This window comes from Peromyscus maniculatus, chromosome 7 (genome assembly GCF_049852395.1).
Source record: "Peromyscus maniculatus bairdii isolate BWxNUB_F1_BW_parent chromosome 7, HU_Pman_BW_mat_3.1, whole genome shotgun sequence".
Classification (NCBI taxonomy): domain Eukaryota; kingdom Metazoa; phylum Chordata; class Mammalia; order Rodentia; family Cricetidae; genus Peromyscus; species Peromyscus maniculatus.
Genome location: NC_134858.1, coordinates 56000053 through 56018271, shown reverse-complemented (window position 1 = coordinate 56018271; position 18219 = coordinate 56000053). Strand labels below are relative to the sequence as shown.

At 53.8% G+C, this 18219-nt stretch overlaps 1 protein-coding gene across 1 annotated transcript in view; it reads right to left on the bottom strand.

Moving 5' to 3' along the window:
• The window catches only part of Hcn4 (hyperpolarization activated cyclic nucleotide gated potassium channel 4), a 41605-nt gene that overhangs the window by 10198 nt on the left and 13188 nt on the right, over positions 1–18219 (bottom strand). The window contains exons 2-3 of the mRNA XM_006971490.4: positions 10009–10432; positions 653–814 (exon numbers count right to left, since the gene is read on the bottom strand). Of these exons, the coding sequence (XP_006971552.1) occupies positions 653–814; positions 10009–10432 (586 nt within the window). The remainder of the gene's footprint in view (positions 1–652; positions 815–10008; positions 10433–18219) is intronic.

Here is an 18219-nt window from a genome sequence, read left to right as displayed (position 1 = left end):
GGAGAGGCAGGGGGTTCAGCCCTTCTCGGGGACCCTTCCTATCTGTAGCTGGGGGCTCTGTCCTATGGCATTTGGAAACCCCACTCACGGTGTTGGAGAGGGTCACTCTCCGGCCCACCCACTCCCCATGCTCAGCACTTCACAGGTGGCTGGTAGGTGGGTCTGTTTAGGGAGTTGGAACGCTCCGCTCTGCCCTCAGAGCAGGAAGTGGCTGTGTGGGAGCTTGGAGCCTGACTGTGCTGCTCACAGCGCACTCCTGGCCTTCGGTTTTCCCAGCTCAGCTTCTAGGCAGCATGGTTAGGGAGGCAGGAGTCATCAGCTCCGTCTGACCACACTGGCACAACTCAGGGTAGGCCAGATCTTGGTCTCCTTGGGTAAAGCCAGACCAGCTGTCATGTCAGCACATGACTGAAACTGAAAAAGTTAGGAGGTGGCGGGAACAGTTCCGAGCCAAGAGCTCTGTGAATGGCGGCTTGTATCAGGAGGGGGAGCTCAAACGGAAAAGAACAGAGCTATGTGCCCTCCGGTACCGGGCCAGCATCTCAGGGTCCCACCCACATGCTGGGATTCAGGAGGTGCACAGCCTCTCTACCCATCCCTGCTTCAGGAGAGGAGACTCCAGGCCCAGGCGGAGGCAGGGATGTGGACTTACCACCATGCCATTGATGGACACCCAGCAGTCATGGGGGAAGTCCTGCAGCATGGGCACCAGGAACTGCAGGCAGCCGTCCCAGTGGCAGAGCAGGAGCATCATGCCAATGAGGTTCACGATGCGCACCACAGCGCTGGCCAGGTCATAGGTCATGTGGAAGATCTGCGGAGGCAAGCCATCGCCAAGACAAAGTCAACCGTTGGAGTGTGTGTATGTGCGGGCTGGGGCTGGGGGGGGCGGGGGATGATAAGCAAGACCCAGAAGAGGCAGGCTGGAGGGTGCCATGGTGACACTCCCGGCATCCGTGCAGATACAGACATTCTCCCGTGGGAGGTGCAGCTCTCCAGGACAAGGCGTGGGCAGAGAGGCCACCTCACCAGCTTGCTGAGGGCATGTGGACACCAGGGAGAAGCTTCCTAGCTGGAAGCATGCTTGACATGTTCGGGAGTCAGGCCCTGTATATGTTCTAAATCTGTTACTGGGACATCAGGGCCCAGCCCTGGGAGTGGCCAAGAAGACAGCATGGGCCCATGGGCTCCATGTTCAGATAGGTCTTGATGCCAGGCCTAGTTCCGACCCACTTCATAGCTGTGCAACCTTGAGGAGGTCCCAGGACCTCTCTGATCCTCTTTCACCATCACATGGAAAATGGTGAGAAAAATTCAAGACTGAGTGGCTGTCAAAAGGATTAAATTATACATATGAAGTACTTAGTACTGAGTACAGACATATTCAATAAATTACAAGCCATTGTGAGACAATGTTATTAATAATTAATCTCCATGATTAGTTCATACACATTAGTAGTACGCTGTCTCTTACACTTGAATTGGTTACAGCAGTGCCTCCACCCCAGCCCACTGAACCCTGTCCACCTGCATGTGTGGCTCTGTGTGCCAAGCTGCAGTGTGGCAGGGTCTGGCCACAATGGGTGCATGGCAGTCTCCCTGGTCCTACCTCTTCCTCCAAAGCTGCCATACACCAACGTATGGCAGAGACTTGGGCCTGTCAGGGATCCCCAAGGTTGCAGGGCTGTGAGAGGATGGACAGAGGTTAGGGGAAGCCTAGGAAGTCTGCAGAAGGTCTGGACTTGCCTCTAATCTGGGAGACCTTGGGGGCCCCTAGCCATCGGTCCCCAGTTCTGACCCCTCCATACTATCCCCAGAAAAATACATTCCTCCTGAATGGATGGCTTTGGGTCCAAATTACAAACCTGTGGATGTCAATTAAGACCCGAGTCCGTTTCAGAAGGGGAAGAAGCTTAGTTCTGGAGACAGACTCTAAACCTCTCGGTTCACAGCCTGAGGCAGCAGAGAGAGCGGCCACGGCAGGCAGAACAGCAGTCTCAAGGGTGTGTGCTGAGCTAGGGCCCACAGAGGCAGACCTGCCCCAATACAGCACAAGGAACTCCCATCAACCGTGGGTCTTCCTAGCTGAATCAGGCTGACAAACTGTTAAAGAGAGTGTGTGTTCTCTGGCCCCACTTAGACAGAACCTACCGCCCCAATGCCCCGAAGAACAGGCTTAAAGCTCCAGCTGTCAGGAAACCACACCAGGGCCTGGAGAGACGGCCTAGTCAGTAAAGTGCTCGCCACACAAGCATGAGGACCTAATTTGATCCCCAGAACCCATATTAAAAAGCTAGGTGTGGTTGCACGCTCTTGTAATCCCAGCACTGGGAAGGCAGAGGAATGGGATTGCTGGGGCTTAGTGGTCAGCCAGCCTAGTCTGCTTGGTGAGGTTCAGGCCAGTGAGAGACCTTGTCTCAATAACAAGGAAAATGGCACCAAGGAACACACACACACACACACACACACACACACACACACACACACACACACACACACGGGCAGGGAGGAGGGGACCACATCAGAGCATGGCTCAACTAGCTCCTCTTCCCAGACTGTTCCATGGTGAACGACTTCAGCCCATGGCCAAACTCAGTTCATGACACTCCTACAAACAGCTCCATGTGAGGAGGTCAAGGGAATGCCTAGGCACAGGGCGGTACCCTTGGAGCACAGAGCTCACAGGCTCTGGAAGCCAGCCTTGAGTTGTTCAGCTAGGGAATGCTAGCCTCTAGTACGCCCTCCCCATGCACTGTGCGGTCTAGAAAGAATTTCAGTGCAGGCAGAGGTCCCTCTAGAGTGAGGGCCTTGTAGGACAGTCTCAGGGCTGCATCCTCAGAAGAACTCTTGACCGTCTACAACTCCATGTCTCCAGGAGGCCACCACGTGTCAGCTGGAACCCAAGAAAAGCCCCTTCCATGTGGGGGGGCAGGGAGGAAGCTTGCCCCTGCCCACCCAAGCTCAGTCAGTCATACACAGGAAGGGATTTGGGAGCATGCATAGAATCCCAGCCACAGAGGAAGCTGAGTGGGGCCCAAAGGGGGCTTGGCAGGAGGCCAGAGGCTGTGGCTTCCAGCATAGCTCCTGCCTCCTCCCACCCCTGGCTCATCAAGGCAGCACAATTCTGTGGAGTGTTTCTTGGCTATGGATTGCATTAGAGGGGGGACTTCTCTAGCTCTACCCTGAGTGGAGCCCCACTGTCGAAGGGACTCCCTGCGGTGTATCTGTGCTGTCCATCACAAACCCCCAAAGGAGACCTACAAAGCACCTCCTCACCTGAGAAAGGACAACCTCGTTCTGTTCTCCCTTCAACCCCAGAGATGCCCTAATTTTTTGTTTGCTATGCCCAGGACACAGGAATAGACAAGAGTGACAGATTGGCTTGCGTGCCCAGCTGTTTCCCTGTCTATCTGCACACGGACACATCCAAAGACTCTTCTTCCGTGGCTGCACAAGCAAGTAACGTAAACAGGACCTTCAGGCTCCTCTTTCTGTGGCGACATCTCCCAAGTACCCACTGCAGGGCCATCAAGCAGGGACAATCTACACACTGCATGAGACGCCATCCTTCCAACCCATTCTCCACCAAGCAGCTAGATCCAGCTCTTCAAGATGAGCAGGTTTTTTTTTTTTTTTTTTTTTTTTTTTTTTTTTTTTTTTTTGTTGTTGTTGTTGTTTTTCTGGTTTTGGTTTTGATTTTGGTTTGAGTGTCAGACCATGAATTTGGGTAAGCAGGGAGGTGGGGAGGAGCTGGGGGAGGGGGGGGAAAGAGTAAGATTAAAATCTATTGTATGAAACATGAAATTAAAAGAAGCAGGATGTGTCTGTCACCTTTGACTTGAAGCTGCCCAGTGACTCTATCAATATTTCAGATCACACACCACCTGCTGAACACAGCTTCAGCATCCTGGGCCCCAACTACATCCCCACCCCATCTCCTCCGCTCTGCCCGTGTGTGGCCTTTTACCTCTGGCTACAGCGGCCTCCCTCGGGTCCTTGAATGCCCCAGCCAGTTCTTGCTAGGCCACAGGGATTCAGTGTCGCATCTGCCATCCCATCTGCCCATGCCCTTCTGGCTTCTCACTCTCCTGTCTTACTGCTTGCACAGAAAGGTCTCCCATACTGCTGTGTGAAGTAGCCAGTGGCCCTCCCTTCCTGACCTCCCCAGGACGGTTCCCTGACTGGCTTCGGTGGCATTCTCTCTATCTAAAAGGAGACTTACTAACTGGAATACAACATGAGCCACGTCCCCGTCCCCCGTCCCGTCCCCCCCCCCCCACCGCCGCGGCTTTTGTGTCTGTATTCCTCCATGGAATGCACAGGTAGGCATACAAAACATCTGTTGGTTGCCTGCGTGCATGCGTGTGTGCTTAAATGAATGAACAGATACCATATGGAAGCCAAAGGAAGCCTCAGGCCCTGGCTGCAAAGTATCTCAGACTGTCACAACCCACAACCCCTGCCCTTTTCTCCGAATCACTCTGGGACGTAGAGACAGAAACATCAGAGCTGACACGCTTCACGCAGTCTCTTCTCTTCACCCCTGATGTTTCGTTTATTTTAGGGAGCTGCATGTACCACAGAGAGCATGTGTGGATGTCAGAGGACAACCTTCACCTTGTTGAGACAGGATCTCTTGTTTACTGCTGTGTACACCAGGTCAGCTGGTCTGCATGCTTCTGTGGACTCTTTGCCCCTCAGCTGGCTGTAGGAACACTGGGATGACAGATGTGAGCTAGAGCAGCTGGCTTCAGGTGGGTTCTGGGATCTGAACTCAGGTACCCAGACTCACATTCAAGTGCTTTATCCCCTGAGCCATAGCTCAGCCCCCACTCTCCGGAACCTTCTTCATAACCAACCTTCTTCTGGATCAAGTCTACAGTTCTGCCTTTTTCACAGTCTCAGCAGTTACTATGGCATGGAGCACGTGGTGGGGTCGGGGGCAGAGAAGAGCTTAACCACACAAGTGACAGTGACCGTGATGGAGCTGAAGGTGAGCAGGTCCCAACCAGTTTATACATGGCTGTCAAAAGGGCCGTGCAGCCTAGGCAGATACAGCTCATGGGCAGCCTGCTTTGGCCTCTGTGGAAAGAATAATGGTGCTTTCTCTTCCAGGTGGACAGAGAGCCTGGGGTAGCAGGACACGGTACTGAGTGAGGAAGGGTGTGGACTCTGAGGTGACCAGAGGAGTAGGGTAGAAATATGTGACTGCAGAGCCAGGTGAACCAGCATGGCCATGTCTGAGCTGCCCACTGGGAGCTGGTCCACTCACCACACCTTTAACACTGGACAGCACCTGGGATGTGGTTGTCAAGGAGAGGCTGGCCATTGCTGAAAGAAACTGTTCTGTGCTCATGTCCCCACTGTGGGTTGGGGCCACATGCCACCTGCCAGTCAGCTGCACTGGGCAAATATTTGCCTTGCTCTTTATATTTCATTAAAGCGTCCTATTACGATGTTGGCCCTGACTAGGGGAGTGAGCGCTTTTCCTTCTGGGCTGCTGGAGACTCACCAGGCAGGTGGCATGTGAGCTTACCCTCTGCCTGCCTGGCACTCTGGGAACCTGTGCCCACTCTTGCAATCTTTCAGCTTCACTGGAAAAGCACTGTGTCTTCCATGCCCTAGCATGGCCCTCAGGACCTCAGTCTCCTTGCCTGTGGAACAGGTCACGACTAACTGCCAGCCCCTACACCCAGAGCTGTCTTTGGAAGTAGGTGAAATGGAGGACAAAGATGGCACACAGTAGGTACTCTACAGACGCTGCTCCTTTCCTTTCATCTCTTGCCCAGCCCTTCAAGAGAGCTACATTCTCACTGTAGATCAGACCTCAGACAGTGGGTCAGGCTGCCATGGAGTTTCCACTAAGGCCTCTTCATGGGACCTGGCTGAGCTTTTCTGGAGACTCATTTTCTCCCTAAGGAAACAAACAAGTCCCTGCTGGCATCTCAGGAACAACCATCCACGTGAAGGGCAAGCCAAGATCCAAGAGAGGCCAGTGCACGGGTATCCTGGCCATGGCCTGGAGCTCTGGGCTGAGGGTCCAATGGGGCCTGTGACGGCACTAGCAGAGAGGATCAGCCCTCGTCCTCCAGGGCCGCTTTCCACAGATGCCAACCATTAGAGTCCGAGAGAGAGATGGAGAGCTTGAGTTCCATAGGAAGAGGGTTCATCAGAGGCTCCTGGGCCTGGCTTCCTGCCATTCCAGGTTTCTGAGAAAGAATGCTTCTGGGATGGGTCTCTTGGCATGCTGAGGCCTCCAGTAGAACATCCGAAGGGGGGGGGCAACCAAGGTTTCTAACAATAGCCTGCATGCCTGTGACAAGCTCACACCTCAGAGGGAGGGGAGAGGCTGGCTGGAAGAGGCTCTGAGGGAGGCTGCTGACCTAGATCGCTAGGGACGGAGGAGGCTTGTACCCAGCCTAAGCCACTCTGCCCACTCTGCTAGCAAGTCTAGCGAAAACTCCAGGGCAGCTGGGCTGGGCCAGCCGGGGGATAAAGGGAAGGCTGGGAGATCAGATGCCTCAAGACTCCACATTTTCACCAGGGAGTTTGGAGCAAGCTGACTCCTCAGCCCCACCCTGGAGCTTCCTCCTTCAGATCATGTCAGTCACAATCAGGCTCTTAGGGTCAGCTAACACCACTTTCACCAAGAAAGACAGCCATGGCCTGAGCACCTCCACCTCAGAAAACATCAGTGCATGCCTGGTTACTGGGGAAACTGAGCCCCCCACCCCACCCCAAAAGAAAGAAATTACGTAGGTACCTGAAGAGCAGATAGGGCAGGATTTTTTTTCTATATCCCCACCTGCTCTACTCCCTGGCTTTTATGGGGTCAGAAGGATCTTCCTGATGTCATTTCTAAGCAAGCTGAGGCTGGGAGAAGCCCAGAGGGTAGAGCGGGCTACATAGGACCCAGAGATGGGGTTTCTTGGGCCAGCTGGGAAGCCCCAATCCAATCCCAGGGGAGCCTTTGGCTGGGCTGAGTACGAGCAGAAACTAGCTCAAAGCAATTTCCTCCCAAGCTGGGAGGAGAGATAAGGGAGCAAGCGCGGGAGTGAGGGGCCGTCCATCTGGCCACCCGGGATCTCCCTTCCTGTCCACACCATGTGGGTAGCAGCAGCGTTCAGTGCAGGGCCTCAGGCTTCCTGGGACCTCCGTGTCCCCCAGGGAAGATCTAGGACTACAGCCTGCCTAATGAGGTCTGGATAACCCAGAGGGTAGCCAGGCCAGAGGGGCAATAGGGTTAGTAGCCCTGGGCCTGAGCTCCTAATGCCTAGGGAGCAGGGACAGTCAAGGAAGGGGGTGCAGTGAGCCTAGCCACGGGCAACTCTGTCAACTCCCACTAAGAAAGGAGGAAGGTTGGCCCCAGGGGTTATGGGACCTGGTAGCCCAAACCAGTGCCAAAGAGAGAAAAGGGCCGCTGTGCCCGAGGCTAGCTGTGGCCCTACAGCAGGCAGGAGGGCTGGGGTTTGCTCTGGGTCCCGTTTTCCCACAAGGAGAGAAGCCTGCCGGGTCACGTGGGGAACTACACCACCCCCCTTCCTTTCACAGACACTCAGGGTGGGTCAGCTCACCAGCTCCAGAGGTGCTGTCCCTCATCTCCTCGGCCTTGAGCCCAGACCTACACCTCTGTGCCGCTGGATGTCCCTTGGGGACCTCAGTGCAGCCCATCACCTGCCACAGCCTCCATCCCCCGTGACCCACCCCTCTTCTGGTACTCCCTATTCCAGTTGAATCCCCAGTGCTCTGCCCAGGACACAGCACACATGTAGACACTTGGTGAGACCCTTCCAGACCAAATGGAACCCAGGCACCCATCATGTCCGCGTCCTACTAACAGAGGGGATGTAACTAGATCACAGGATATGGACCAGGAGAACAGGAAGCCTGGGCCATAAAGCCTACCTGCGGGGCAGGTGGGCCTTCCAATCCTCACTTCCTTCACCTGGAAATGAGGATAATGAACCCTGCCATTTGCCTTGCTGGTTATAACTTAGACTAGTGGAAAGAGACATTTGTTAAGTAGTTCTCTATGACAGGCTGCATTAAAAAAAAGCCTTAAAAAAAAAAACCCTGGACATTACTTATACTCATTTTATAGGTAGAAAAAATAAAGCTGCAAGATACAAGGTGGTGCCAAGGTCACAGAGCCAAGCAATGTGTGTCTGGGATTTGAAAGTCAAGTATTGCTACACCAGGCAGGGACAACCGCACTACTGGGAGCCCAGAGAGCTACCTGGATCCAGCCCCATTTCTGCCAGTGGGCCACTTGGTGACCTTGGTGCAGTCATTGTCTCTCTCCGTCAGCAGGAATAATGCAAATTTTCCAAGCCCAAGAGAATTTCTGCTGCGGAGCATTTCTGCCAAGCTGGTGTAGGCACTTCTTCCACAGCACGTGTGTTCATGACGCCTCTGACCTGAATCTGCCGCACCCGAACCGTCAGCCGGGCTGCCGCAGGGCCGGAGGGCCGGGACGTCGGAACCTGATCATAGGCTCTCAGCCCAGTCAAGCAGGGCTTCTGAAGACCAGGAGGCCCGCAGGGAGAGACACCTTGGCAATGAGCTTGCTTAGCACAGCCTAATCCACCCGCCAAGGTGAGTGTCTCATGCAGCATCTCTCCCCCAAACCTGAGAAAGCTCCCAGCCAGACCTGCTTGCTATCACTAATGCAATGGGGAGCTGGGTTGGTTAGTTTTTAATCAACGTGACACAAGCTGGAGCCATCTGAGAGGAGGAATCTCAGTTGAGAAGATACCCCCATCCATGTGGCCTGCAGGCAAGCCTATGGGGCATTTTCTTGATGGAAGAGTGATGTGTGAGGGCCTGGCCCACTGTGGGCAGTGCCCGGGCAGGTGGTCCTGGGGTGTATAAGAAAGCAAGCTGAGGCAAGCCCTGAGGAGCAAGCCAGTAAGCCGTGTTCTTCTGTGACCTCTAATTCCATTTCTGCTCCAGGTTCCCGCCTTGAGCTCCTGCCCTGGAGCTCATGACGGACTGTGAGCTGTAAGATGAAATAAACCCGTTCCCCCCTGAGTTACTTTTGGTCACAATGTTTATATCAGCAAGAGAAAGCCTACGGGGATGGTAGCAAACTCAGCCCCCAACAGCCAGCAACATCCCTGGCATCTCTTCCCCACGGCCTCAGCCCTTCTCTTTTCCTCCTGTGGACCAGCGCTCCAGCTGGGAGTGAGCTGAGACTCTCAGACCCATCTAATTCATCTGAAGTTTTTCTAAATTTAGTTTCAGTAACCAGAGCCCTCAGGATCTTGAATTTCCTCAGTTTTATACACAGGACTGACTCCAGTGCCCCCAGGGGCTTCTGGCTTTTATGACCAGCACCTGTGTGGAAGCTGGAAACTGTTCTGGCTGTGATCACAAGACCTAGGAATGTCCTGGACCACTGACTCTTCATCAAAGGAATGTAAACATTCCAACTCCTTTCTCTGGTTAGGACATGTACGGTGTGTGTACACTGTGCCCAGAGCTCCCTGTGGGTCTCTGCTTGATGTCTCACCACACGTGTCTCCTCACTTTCCTTGGCTCTCATGCCCTTTTTTCCTTCCACATTTTCCTAAAGATGTCCCCTCCCATCCCCTCCCACCCCCAGCCAAATCACTTTAATGAAAATCCCCATCGTGGAGAACATTCTAAAAGAATCCAATCTAAGACGCTTGCCAACAAAATCTGTACCCAAGAAATCCAGATTTCTACATGTAATATAAACCTGTAGCATTAGCAGCCTGGTCCCATTACCACATAGCATGGACATGAGTGTCCACAGGTATCTGTGTGGTGCCCTTTGTGATTGTCATGGACTTAAATGAGATGTAATCTGGGAAGCGCTTGGTATAGACACTAACATGGGCTAAGAAGTCATGCTAAGGTTTGTCCTCTTGGGACAGGGATGCCATCTATAGCCACACAACCCATCTCCAATTCTCTGAGAGGACCCACTGGCTCTGCTTTCTTGGCAGGGACCTCGCCCTCCTGCAGAGAGGTCCAACTACTCACCTCTTCCCACTGATGAATATATCGAATGAGGCGGGAAAGCCGCAAGAGGCGCAGGAGGCTGAGGATCTTGGTGAAGCGGACGATGCGCAGCGCCCGGGCAGTCTTGTAGACCTCCGAGTCGATGCGAGTCTCCACAATAAGGAAGATGTAGTCCACAGGGATGGAGGAGATGAAATCCACCACAAACCAGCTTTTCAAGTACTTCATCTTAATGCGCTGTGGGTCAAGGATGATTTCTGTGTTGTCCTCCACCACGATGCCTGTGCGGAAGTTGAGGACCAAGTCAATGAGGAAGAATGTATCTGACACCACGTTGAAGACGATCCAGGGTGTGGTGTTCTCATCCTTGAAGAAGGTGATGCCCACGGGAATGATGATCAGATTTCCCACCATCAGCAGCAGCATCGTCAGGTCCCAGTAAAATCTGCCCAGAGAGACAACGGGGTCAGTCACCAGGAGAGAGAGGACGAGTTACAGAGTAGACAGGAAGCACTGTGGGAAAGGACATGGTGGAGAACCTAGGGGGCTCAGAGGCACTCGGGGATGCAGGCGTGCGAGCATCGGGACCAGGTGTGGAGGTTGCAAACACAGGGCCTGTCACAGACAGAGGCTCTTTAGTGACCCCGGATCCCCTCCCCTGTCATCCAGTGAGCTCCCCAGGTGTCACATCTTCTCCATCCCGCCTACCCCAGCCAGAGTCAAGTTGAAACACGAGCCAAACAATGACCTCTGGGGACAAATAGGAGACTACTTTAGTGACAAAAGAAACTGGTATCATCTTCCCCAGGCTCAGGCCAGGCTGAGGTTCCCTGAGGTTTAGCTGTGGCTGAGATAGGCTGTCACACAGCCATTCCACAGAGCGTGACCAGAGACCAGGGGATGTCCACTCACCCAGCAGGCACCTGGGAGGCAGAAGCTTTAGCTCCAGCTTGATTCTGTCCCTGCTAGCCTATGTGACATCAAGCAGGTCCAAGGCTCCTCATGCTAGGCCCCCGTTTCCTCGCCGTGGAGCCTTGTAATTGTGACCTAACTTCTCTCACATTGGCTCCCTGGCATCCTCCTTAGCCAGAAAATGCCTTACCATCTCTCTGCCCAGTTTTCACATTGCTATGGGACTGTTACCCAGCCTTCATACACTTTTGCACACTTCCTACACACAGCATACACTTCATACACACAGCACATCCACCAGTGAGGTGTGGGTCCAACTTCAGCTTCTGTGGGGTGATCTGGATACACGCTGCCCAGTCGTCAGTCCAAGACAGCTGCATATACTCATTAGAAGCCACATCCAGGTATCCCCATTCACACACACACACACACACACACACACACACACACACACACACACACACAGAGAGAGAGAGAGAGAGAGAGAGAGAGAGAGAGAGAGAGAGCATGCAAGCATCCACACCCCCTGGAGAGAGAGAGAGAGAGAGAGAGAGAGAGAGAGAGAGAGAGAGAGAGAGAGAGAGAGAGAAAGAGAGGCATTTCTTTTCATTTAATCTTCTGGGGAAAACAAACAAACAAAAATACTGTGGCATAGAGGAGCCACTTAGGGCCATGTGGCCCTTCGTACATAAATCTAATAATATACCCAGGCTAGAGGAGCTTCTAAAATTAACAGATTGGGTGCAAAGCGGCTGGGAGTGCTGACACCAGCAGGCTGCCACTCCAGCGGATCTCTACACCCCATCCCTCCCCAGCTCCAGTTCCCTCAATTACAGACCAAATTCAAGACGGTAATTAACGGGAGAATGTTTGCATTTAGTGGTCTTCATAAAACCAAATTACATGAGGCAAAACCACCCATTTCCTTACATTCTGACTAATTGTTTCAATCTTGAGTTTCCAGGTGCTTCAGATATTTCTGGCTGATCTGGGCTGGGGTCAGAATACGGGCACTTCCTTCTCCTGTCCCGGAGCATCCCAGAAGCTATGTGGGGGGCAAACCGGCCTGTTGCAAGGGGTAGAGTTCTAGGGCCAGCCAACCTTGCATCTGTTGCTGCTCTGTTTTTCTCATCTGCTCATCTTCTCATCAACTCACACACTTCACCAGCAAAACTTGTCATAGGAACAAGATAAACGGGGACCGGTAAAATGCTCTGACCCGTGCCCTCTGTTATTAAGTGGGTAAATAAATGGCTTCAGTCAATTGACTGGCAGGAAAGACATGAGAGGTGGGGAGGGTGCACCCTCCAGGGACGAGCTGGAGCAGAACTTCTACTGGGAGTAGGGCCAGAGGGTGACCTGGAATAAGTGAGAGGGCCAGTGACAGGAGCCAGGGATCGCAGCACCTGGCTAATCAGATGACAGCATCTCAGCATCCAGATGCCCTGACCCCAGGGAACTCACAATCCCCTTGGAGGAGTAGCCTCGGAGTCTAAGACGCCATCCCTTGCAGCTGGGCATCTGGAGAGGTGGGTCTTTGTGACCGTGATGGGAGAAACCAGGAAAGTGCTGCTGGAGAAGGTGAGAAGATTCAGGCTCTGGGAACTGCCCTTGGCCTTGTAGACAGTGTCTCTACAGTCTTTGCCAGATGGTTGCACAAATCTCTGAACTGAGCCCAAAATTGTGTTCAGCACCATGGACAGTGTCCGTCACGCCTGCCAGCCCCGGTTTGCAGGTCCCAGCCAGGGGGAGCTTGGCAACAATCTCCCTGTTGGCCTCTTCCATGCACACCACCCTCTCTACACCCCCAGTCCGGGTGGCCAGAAGTATCTCAAGTGAATCCTTCCTATGACTAGGACTTTTTGTTGGGTGGCTCCTTGGAGACAGAAAAGCCTTTATTCGTAAAGAGCCCCCAAATGCTGCACAATGATTGAGTACTTAACTTTGTGCTTTCCATGAACTGGACCATTTAACCCTCCCACTAGTACTACAGCTACCACTGTTTGTGTTTTACAGATGATAACACTGAGGCTCAAACAGAAGCATTTGCCCAGGGTCATACGGCTAATGAGGAGCAGAGGTAAGATTCAGAGAGGTCTGGGCTGGGGCTTAGGCAGCTCTGTGGGGTGCAGGGGACAGATGAACCTTCCTGGTACTGCATCAGAGTGGAGAGGGTCCTACCAAGGTAGGTGGATCCCCTGCCCCAGACACAGAAGAAGAAAGGGTTGTTGGGAAAATCTGAGAAGACTGAGCTTCCAGACATCAGGGCTTCCTAAGGTCTGGCCTGGCTGAGAGAACAGCAGATCTCTCCAGGGTTAAAAGCCACGTGGTCACAGCTGACAGTCAGCCAGGAGCAGTTGTAGCTATCGTTCAGAAGGGAAAACTAAAGTCCAAGGCAATAGTCGCATTTCTGAAGCCACAAGATAGGTGTCCAATGTTCTCACAGCACCCCACTGTCCCTAGAACCACTCAGAAATAACATCACAATCTAAGACAACCAACCACAGTAGCAGGCACCAGGCTGTGATAGGAAAGCAATAGGCAGCCAGACCAAGACACTCTGGAATTGGCACATGCCAGAATCAGAGGCCGGAGTCTGTGGTGCTCAGCTGTCTCGCCCCTCCAATGCCAATGGGTCCTGGTCAGAGAGCAACAGCCAGGCTCTGGTCAGTCCAGGGGTCAGGCCGTCTCCCCGGCCTCGGGCTTTGCCTCCTCTTTGGATCAGGCAGATGGCTGGGAGTGGAAGTCCAGAAGCTGACACTGAGGGGCCAGGACCCATGTGTAAGAAGGTCTGAATAACAGCAGATAGGCAAGCAGCCCTTTGCCATGGCGTCTGGATTACTTTATGGGGTGGTCTGAGGGGAGGTGATACCCTCTATGGAGATGAGGGCAGAGAAAATGGCACCTCCTGACTTTGAACTCAGAGATGCTGGGACTAGACAAAGGGCCCTCTCCTTCCATGTGGGCTGAAGAGGATGGCTTCCTCTGGCCTCTTCGTTTCCTCGAGATCAAGCTTGCCGGTGAGCATGTATGCATTTTTGCAAACACTTCTCTGTGCCCCATTTTGCTCTCATATCTACACCCACCTTCAGCAATACCCACTGGCATACATTGTTGGGCACAAATTATCCCCTAGGAATCCTGTCAGCCAGAAGAAAGAATGCCACCATCTTGCCATTCACATGTTTCCCATCATCCCATGTTCATCTGAACAGCTACCTCCTCTGGGCCTCTTGAACCTCTAACCTAAGGTCTTGGCTAGCTTGAGGCCTGGCTTCAGCTCTCAGCAGGCAGTGGGCTTCTGAAGGGCAGGTCTTCGTCTCAGCCCTGGGCCCCTGGATTCTGACTGTAGTCCTGGGCCTCTACACCGTTAAGGAGCACCCTGTCTCTTGGCGCTCCTGTGTGCAGATGGTGCCTGCTCCAGGCCCCCACCCTCCTCCTCCCAGCACCAGGACCTGCCTTCCCACCTGCCTGCAGAACGGGCCCACCTGGAGGGCCAGCTGTCTCTACACCCAGTGAGTACACAGCTGAACTCAGCATCCTCCTCCAAGCTGAGAGAGCTACAGCCCGCATTTCTGTCACTGTACCCAGGGCTCACAATCTTCTAGCAGCTCTCTACAGACCTCCCTTACCCCACCTGTCCTCGCAAGCCCCTCAGAAGTTACCTGATCTTCTCTGGCTTCTCCTATGATGCTTGCTGTCTCAAAGTGTCCCAGATTTGAATCTCTGCACCCTGGCCCCTGCCTCTTACCTGGCCTCCACGCTCCATTCTGTTTGTCTCTAATACACATGCCCCCTGCATGATCTTTCCAAGTCATGAGCAAGCCACCACAGACCTGAACCCTATGGGGAACCTGTACTACAAGAGAAGACCCAAGCTCCTTAACCTGGCAGCCCAGCCACCCCTTCCCTCTTCTTCCCCTCAGCTCCTTCACAGTGGCCAACGGGACCCCTGGTCCTCCTCTCCCAGGCTCCTTCTCATCCACAGCCTTGCTCCTCAGAAACCATCAGCCTTTGAAGTCCTTTCCCTTGTCCAAGGCTCAATGTCCCCATCCTCACAAAGCCGGTCTGTGTTCTCTGCCTTGGTCTTCGGCTTCTGGAGTGCTGGAAGACACCCTCCCCCACACCCTCAACTTCCCCACCTACTCTCCTTGATAGCCCTTCAACAAACCCCAGAACCCTGGAGTCCTCAAGTCTCGGGAGTGAGGAGAGCTGGGACAATCTCCTTCAGTCATGCACTGTCTGCCGGGTTTTCTGCTTGGCAAGGGAACTGCCTGTGGTGACGGCAGTCAGTGGCTGTTGGGCACCTGCTACCTGCCGGGCACTAATCCGTATGTCGGTTGTCTTTTGCCCTCATAAAGACACTAAGAGGCAGACACTAGTCATGCCCTTTTTACAGACAAGGAGACTGAGGCCCAGTAAGTTGCAGACAGCTTGACTCCAGAGTCCTGCCCTTAACCACTCCATAGAAATAGAAGTTAGGCTAGTGGTATTTTATTACTCCCGAACTCTGCCCACCCACCCCCCAGCTCTCTACTGTACCCTCTTCCAGGATTCCTTCCTCCTCAGCTTCTTCATTTGCTGATCCATCCACATTCTCGTCTTCATGAACCTAGACCATCATTCTCCCCAGAGCCCCTCAAGGTCAGGGTGAGTCAGCACCCTCCCCCGCCTCCTGCTGTCACTACCTGCCTCTGTAGATTTGTCCACCAGATCCTTTGGGCATCCTGTCGTCTCTTGGCCACTCCCCAGCATTCATCTGCCACCCGTGGGGCTCGTGGCAATCCCAGCAAGCACCTGGCTTGCAACCTTCCACTGCGTCCTGTCCTGCCGCCACCCTGAATGACTTCCTCTCTCTGTGCTGTGGATTCAGACAAACCCAGGCTCCTGGGAGCTGGAAGCCCCAGTGATAACGGCCCCCCTCAGTGTCCGCTGCAGCCACACACCCCAGACCAGGGGGCACCTCCAGTTGCCCCAGCTCTGCATTTTCAGTGAGCGGCCTCCCCACCCTCCCATCCCCCTGCTTTCTACAGCTGTGCCTGCTTAGCCTCAGGGTCCCAGGAGCTACCGTCTGCTGACTCTTCAGATTCTCCCCCAACGAGCTGCCTGTCCCAGACAGAACTGTCCAGCCCCCCCACTTCTCTAAGCTCATCCTGACTTCTCATGCTGACCTTCTGGAACAGTCTTCACAAACACACAACCCTGGCCTGGGAAGGCATGGGTTCCATGTCTGCATGGGGTTCAGGAAGAAGTGCCCCAAGCCACTCGACTAAACATCCAGGCTCCTGAGCACCTCCCGTCCCCACTCTCAGCTGGGCCCTGGGCCCTGCCAGGTCCTTTCAGGAGACTGCAGCAGATGCCCCCACAACCATGGCCCCTCTTCCAGAAACTCTGAAGTCACCTCATGCCCCTCCTAGCAGACACCACCACCTTCAACTCTATAGAGACACGATAAGCCACCAGAATGTCCCTTCCCTTTCTGCCACCATACTCCTTTGCCCATCCTCTTCCTCTCTAAGCACAAGGGAGCCTGTGAGTCTTCCAGTGGCCTCTGGAGGCCAATCTGTTCCCTTTCTAGGAGCCTTGAAGAAGGACCCCTCTCTTGCTCCCCCTCTCCAGGCATCCTTTCTCATTGGATGTATCCCATGAAACCAATCTGGACATACAGCAGAAGATGACCTTCAGTATCCTGCTTCCACCTCCTGAGTGATGGGATTCAGGTATATGCTGCCATGCCCGGCTTTATGTTGTATTGGGGATTGAACCCAAGGCCTCACACGTGCTAGGCAAGCACTCTACCAACCAAGCTACTTATTTTAAGCTCTCTGAAGACTACAGCCAAAGCCACAAGTCCAGCCTGCAGGCCACAGGCCACTGTGGCAGAGCCCCCCGCCACCCTTACCCTCTCTGTCTGGGTTCCTGTCAGTGTGCTCCTAGACAGAGCTGCCCTCCCTTTGCACCACATTCCAGTCATCTGTTGGCTGCCTGCTGGTGAGTAGACCCTGCTGACTTCTGCCCCGGGCTTACATGTCAGCCTCACCCCAGTCATAGCTGACCTATTCATCTCCCATCACCCTCTCAGCTCAGCCTTCTAGAAGGGAGCAGACTCCCTCTACCACCCCCTTCCTGCCCAGCCCCCCTCAGGTCCCAGGGTCTCCCCACAACAGTGGAGAAACTGCTCTTTTCCTCCCACCCCCGCCTGGCCACCAGGGCTCTATTTTTAACCCACCTCAATATCTCTGACTCAGAATCACAGGGCTCCCAGGTAGCTGCTCCCAGCTGCCTAGGCTGCAGCAGACACAGATCCAAAACCAAGGGTTGCCAGCTGGGCTTGGGCTGTGAGCATGCTTTTCTACTGTTTCCTCCATTGTCATTCACTTGAGTAGCCGCTGTTTTGTTCTCGTGGAGGGTCCCTGCATGACCCTTTAGTCCGTCTCTCTGCTAAGGACCCTTGCTAGTCTAGGCTAAGGGCGCAGCGCCTCATGACAGAGTGAAGGCTGGTGTCGGCCACTCAACGAGAACAAGGCACACTGGGGGCTATGATCGAACCACCCTTCCGCACGATGATCCTTCAGCTGTGGGATAGACTCCTGGGGGTCTGCTCAAGGTCTGGCCTTCAGCAGTGAAGGCCAGGGCCTGACATCTGTATTGCTCGCAAACTCCAGGTGGTGCTGAGGCTGCTGGGCCAGGGGACACACTCTGAGCAGCCAGGCTGCAGCTTGGTACTCTGCTGTTGTACTGACAAGCTGTGTGGCCTTTGGCAAGTCGTGTAAACTGTCCGAACCTATTTTCTCAGGCTTGAAATAAGACCATTAGCCCCTACGTCAGTGAGCTTGGTGAAATTAGCTAAGATACTCTTATTTCCTGGGGTCTCTTGTAGTCTAGGTTGGAATGACTTTGAACTTCTCATCCTCCGGCCTCCACATCTGCAGAGTACTGGGATTACAGGTGTGTGCCACCATGTCAGATCTATGTAGTGACAGGGATCGAACCCAGGGTTTTGAGTACAAGCACTCCTTCAATTAAGCTGCATCCTCGGCTCCTGAGATACTATTTCTAACACACTATAGAGTGTGTATAACCAGCACGCGCTGGCCATTATCTCCACCGCCATCATTCTGTGCCAATAAAATGCAGGGCCTAACCTGAGAGCTGTGGGGACCCTGTGAAGCCTCCAGGTTTTACTTCAACCGGTACTCAGTCTGAGAGATGGGCAGACCCCACAGGCGAGTTGATGACCTGGAGGCCAACTTAATGGCAAATGTTGCCTAAGCTGGGAGAGAAGATGGGGTTTGTTTGGCTCTGCATCCCAGAGGCCGT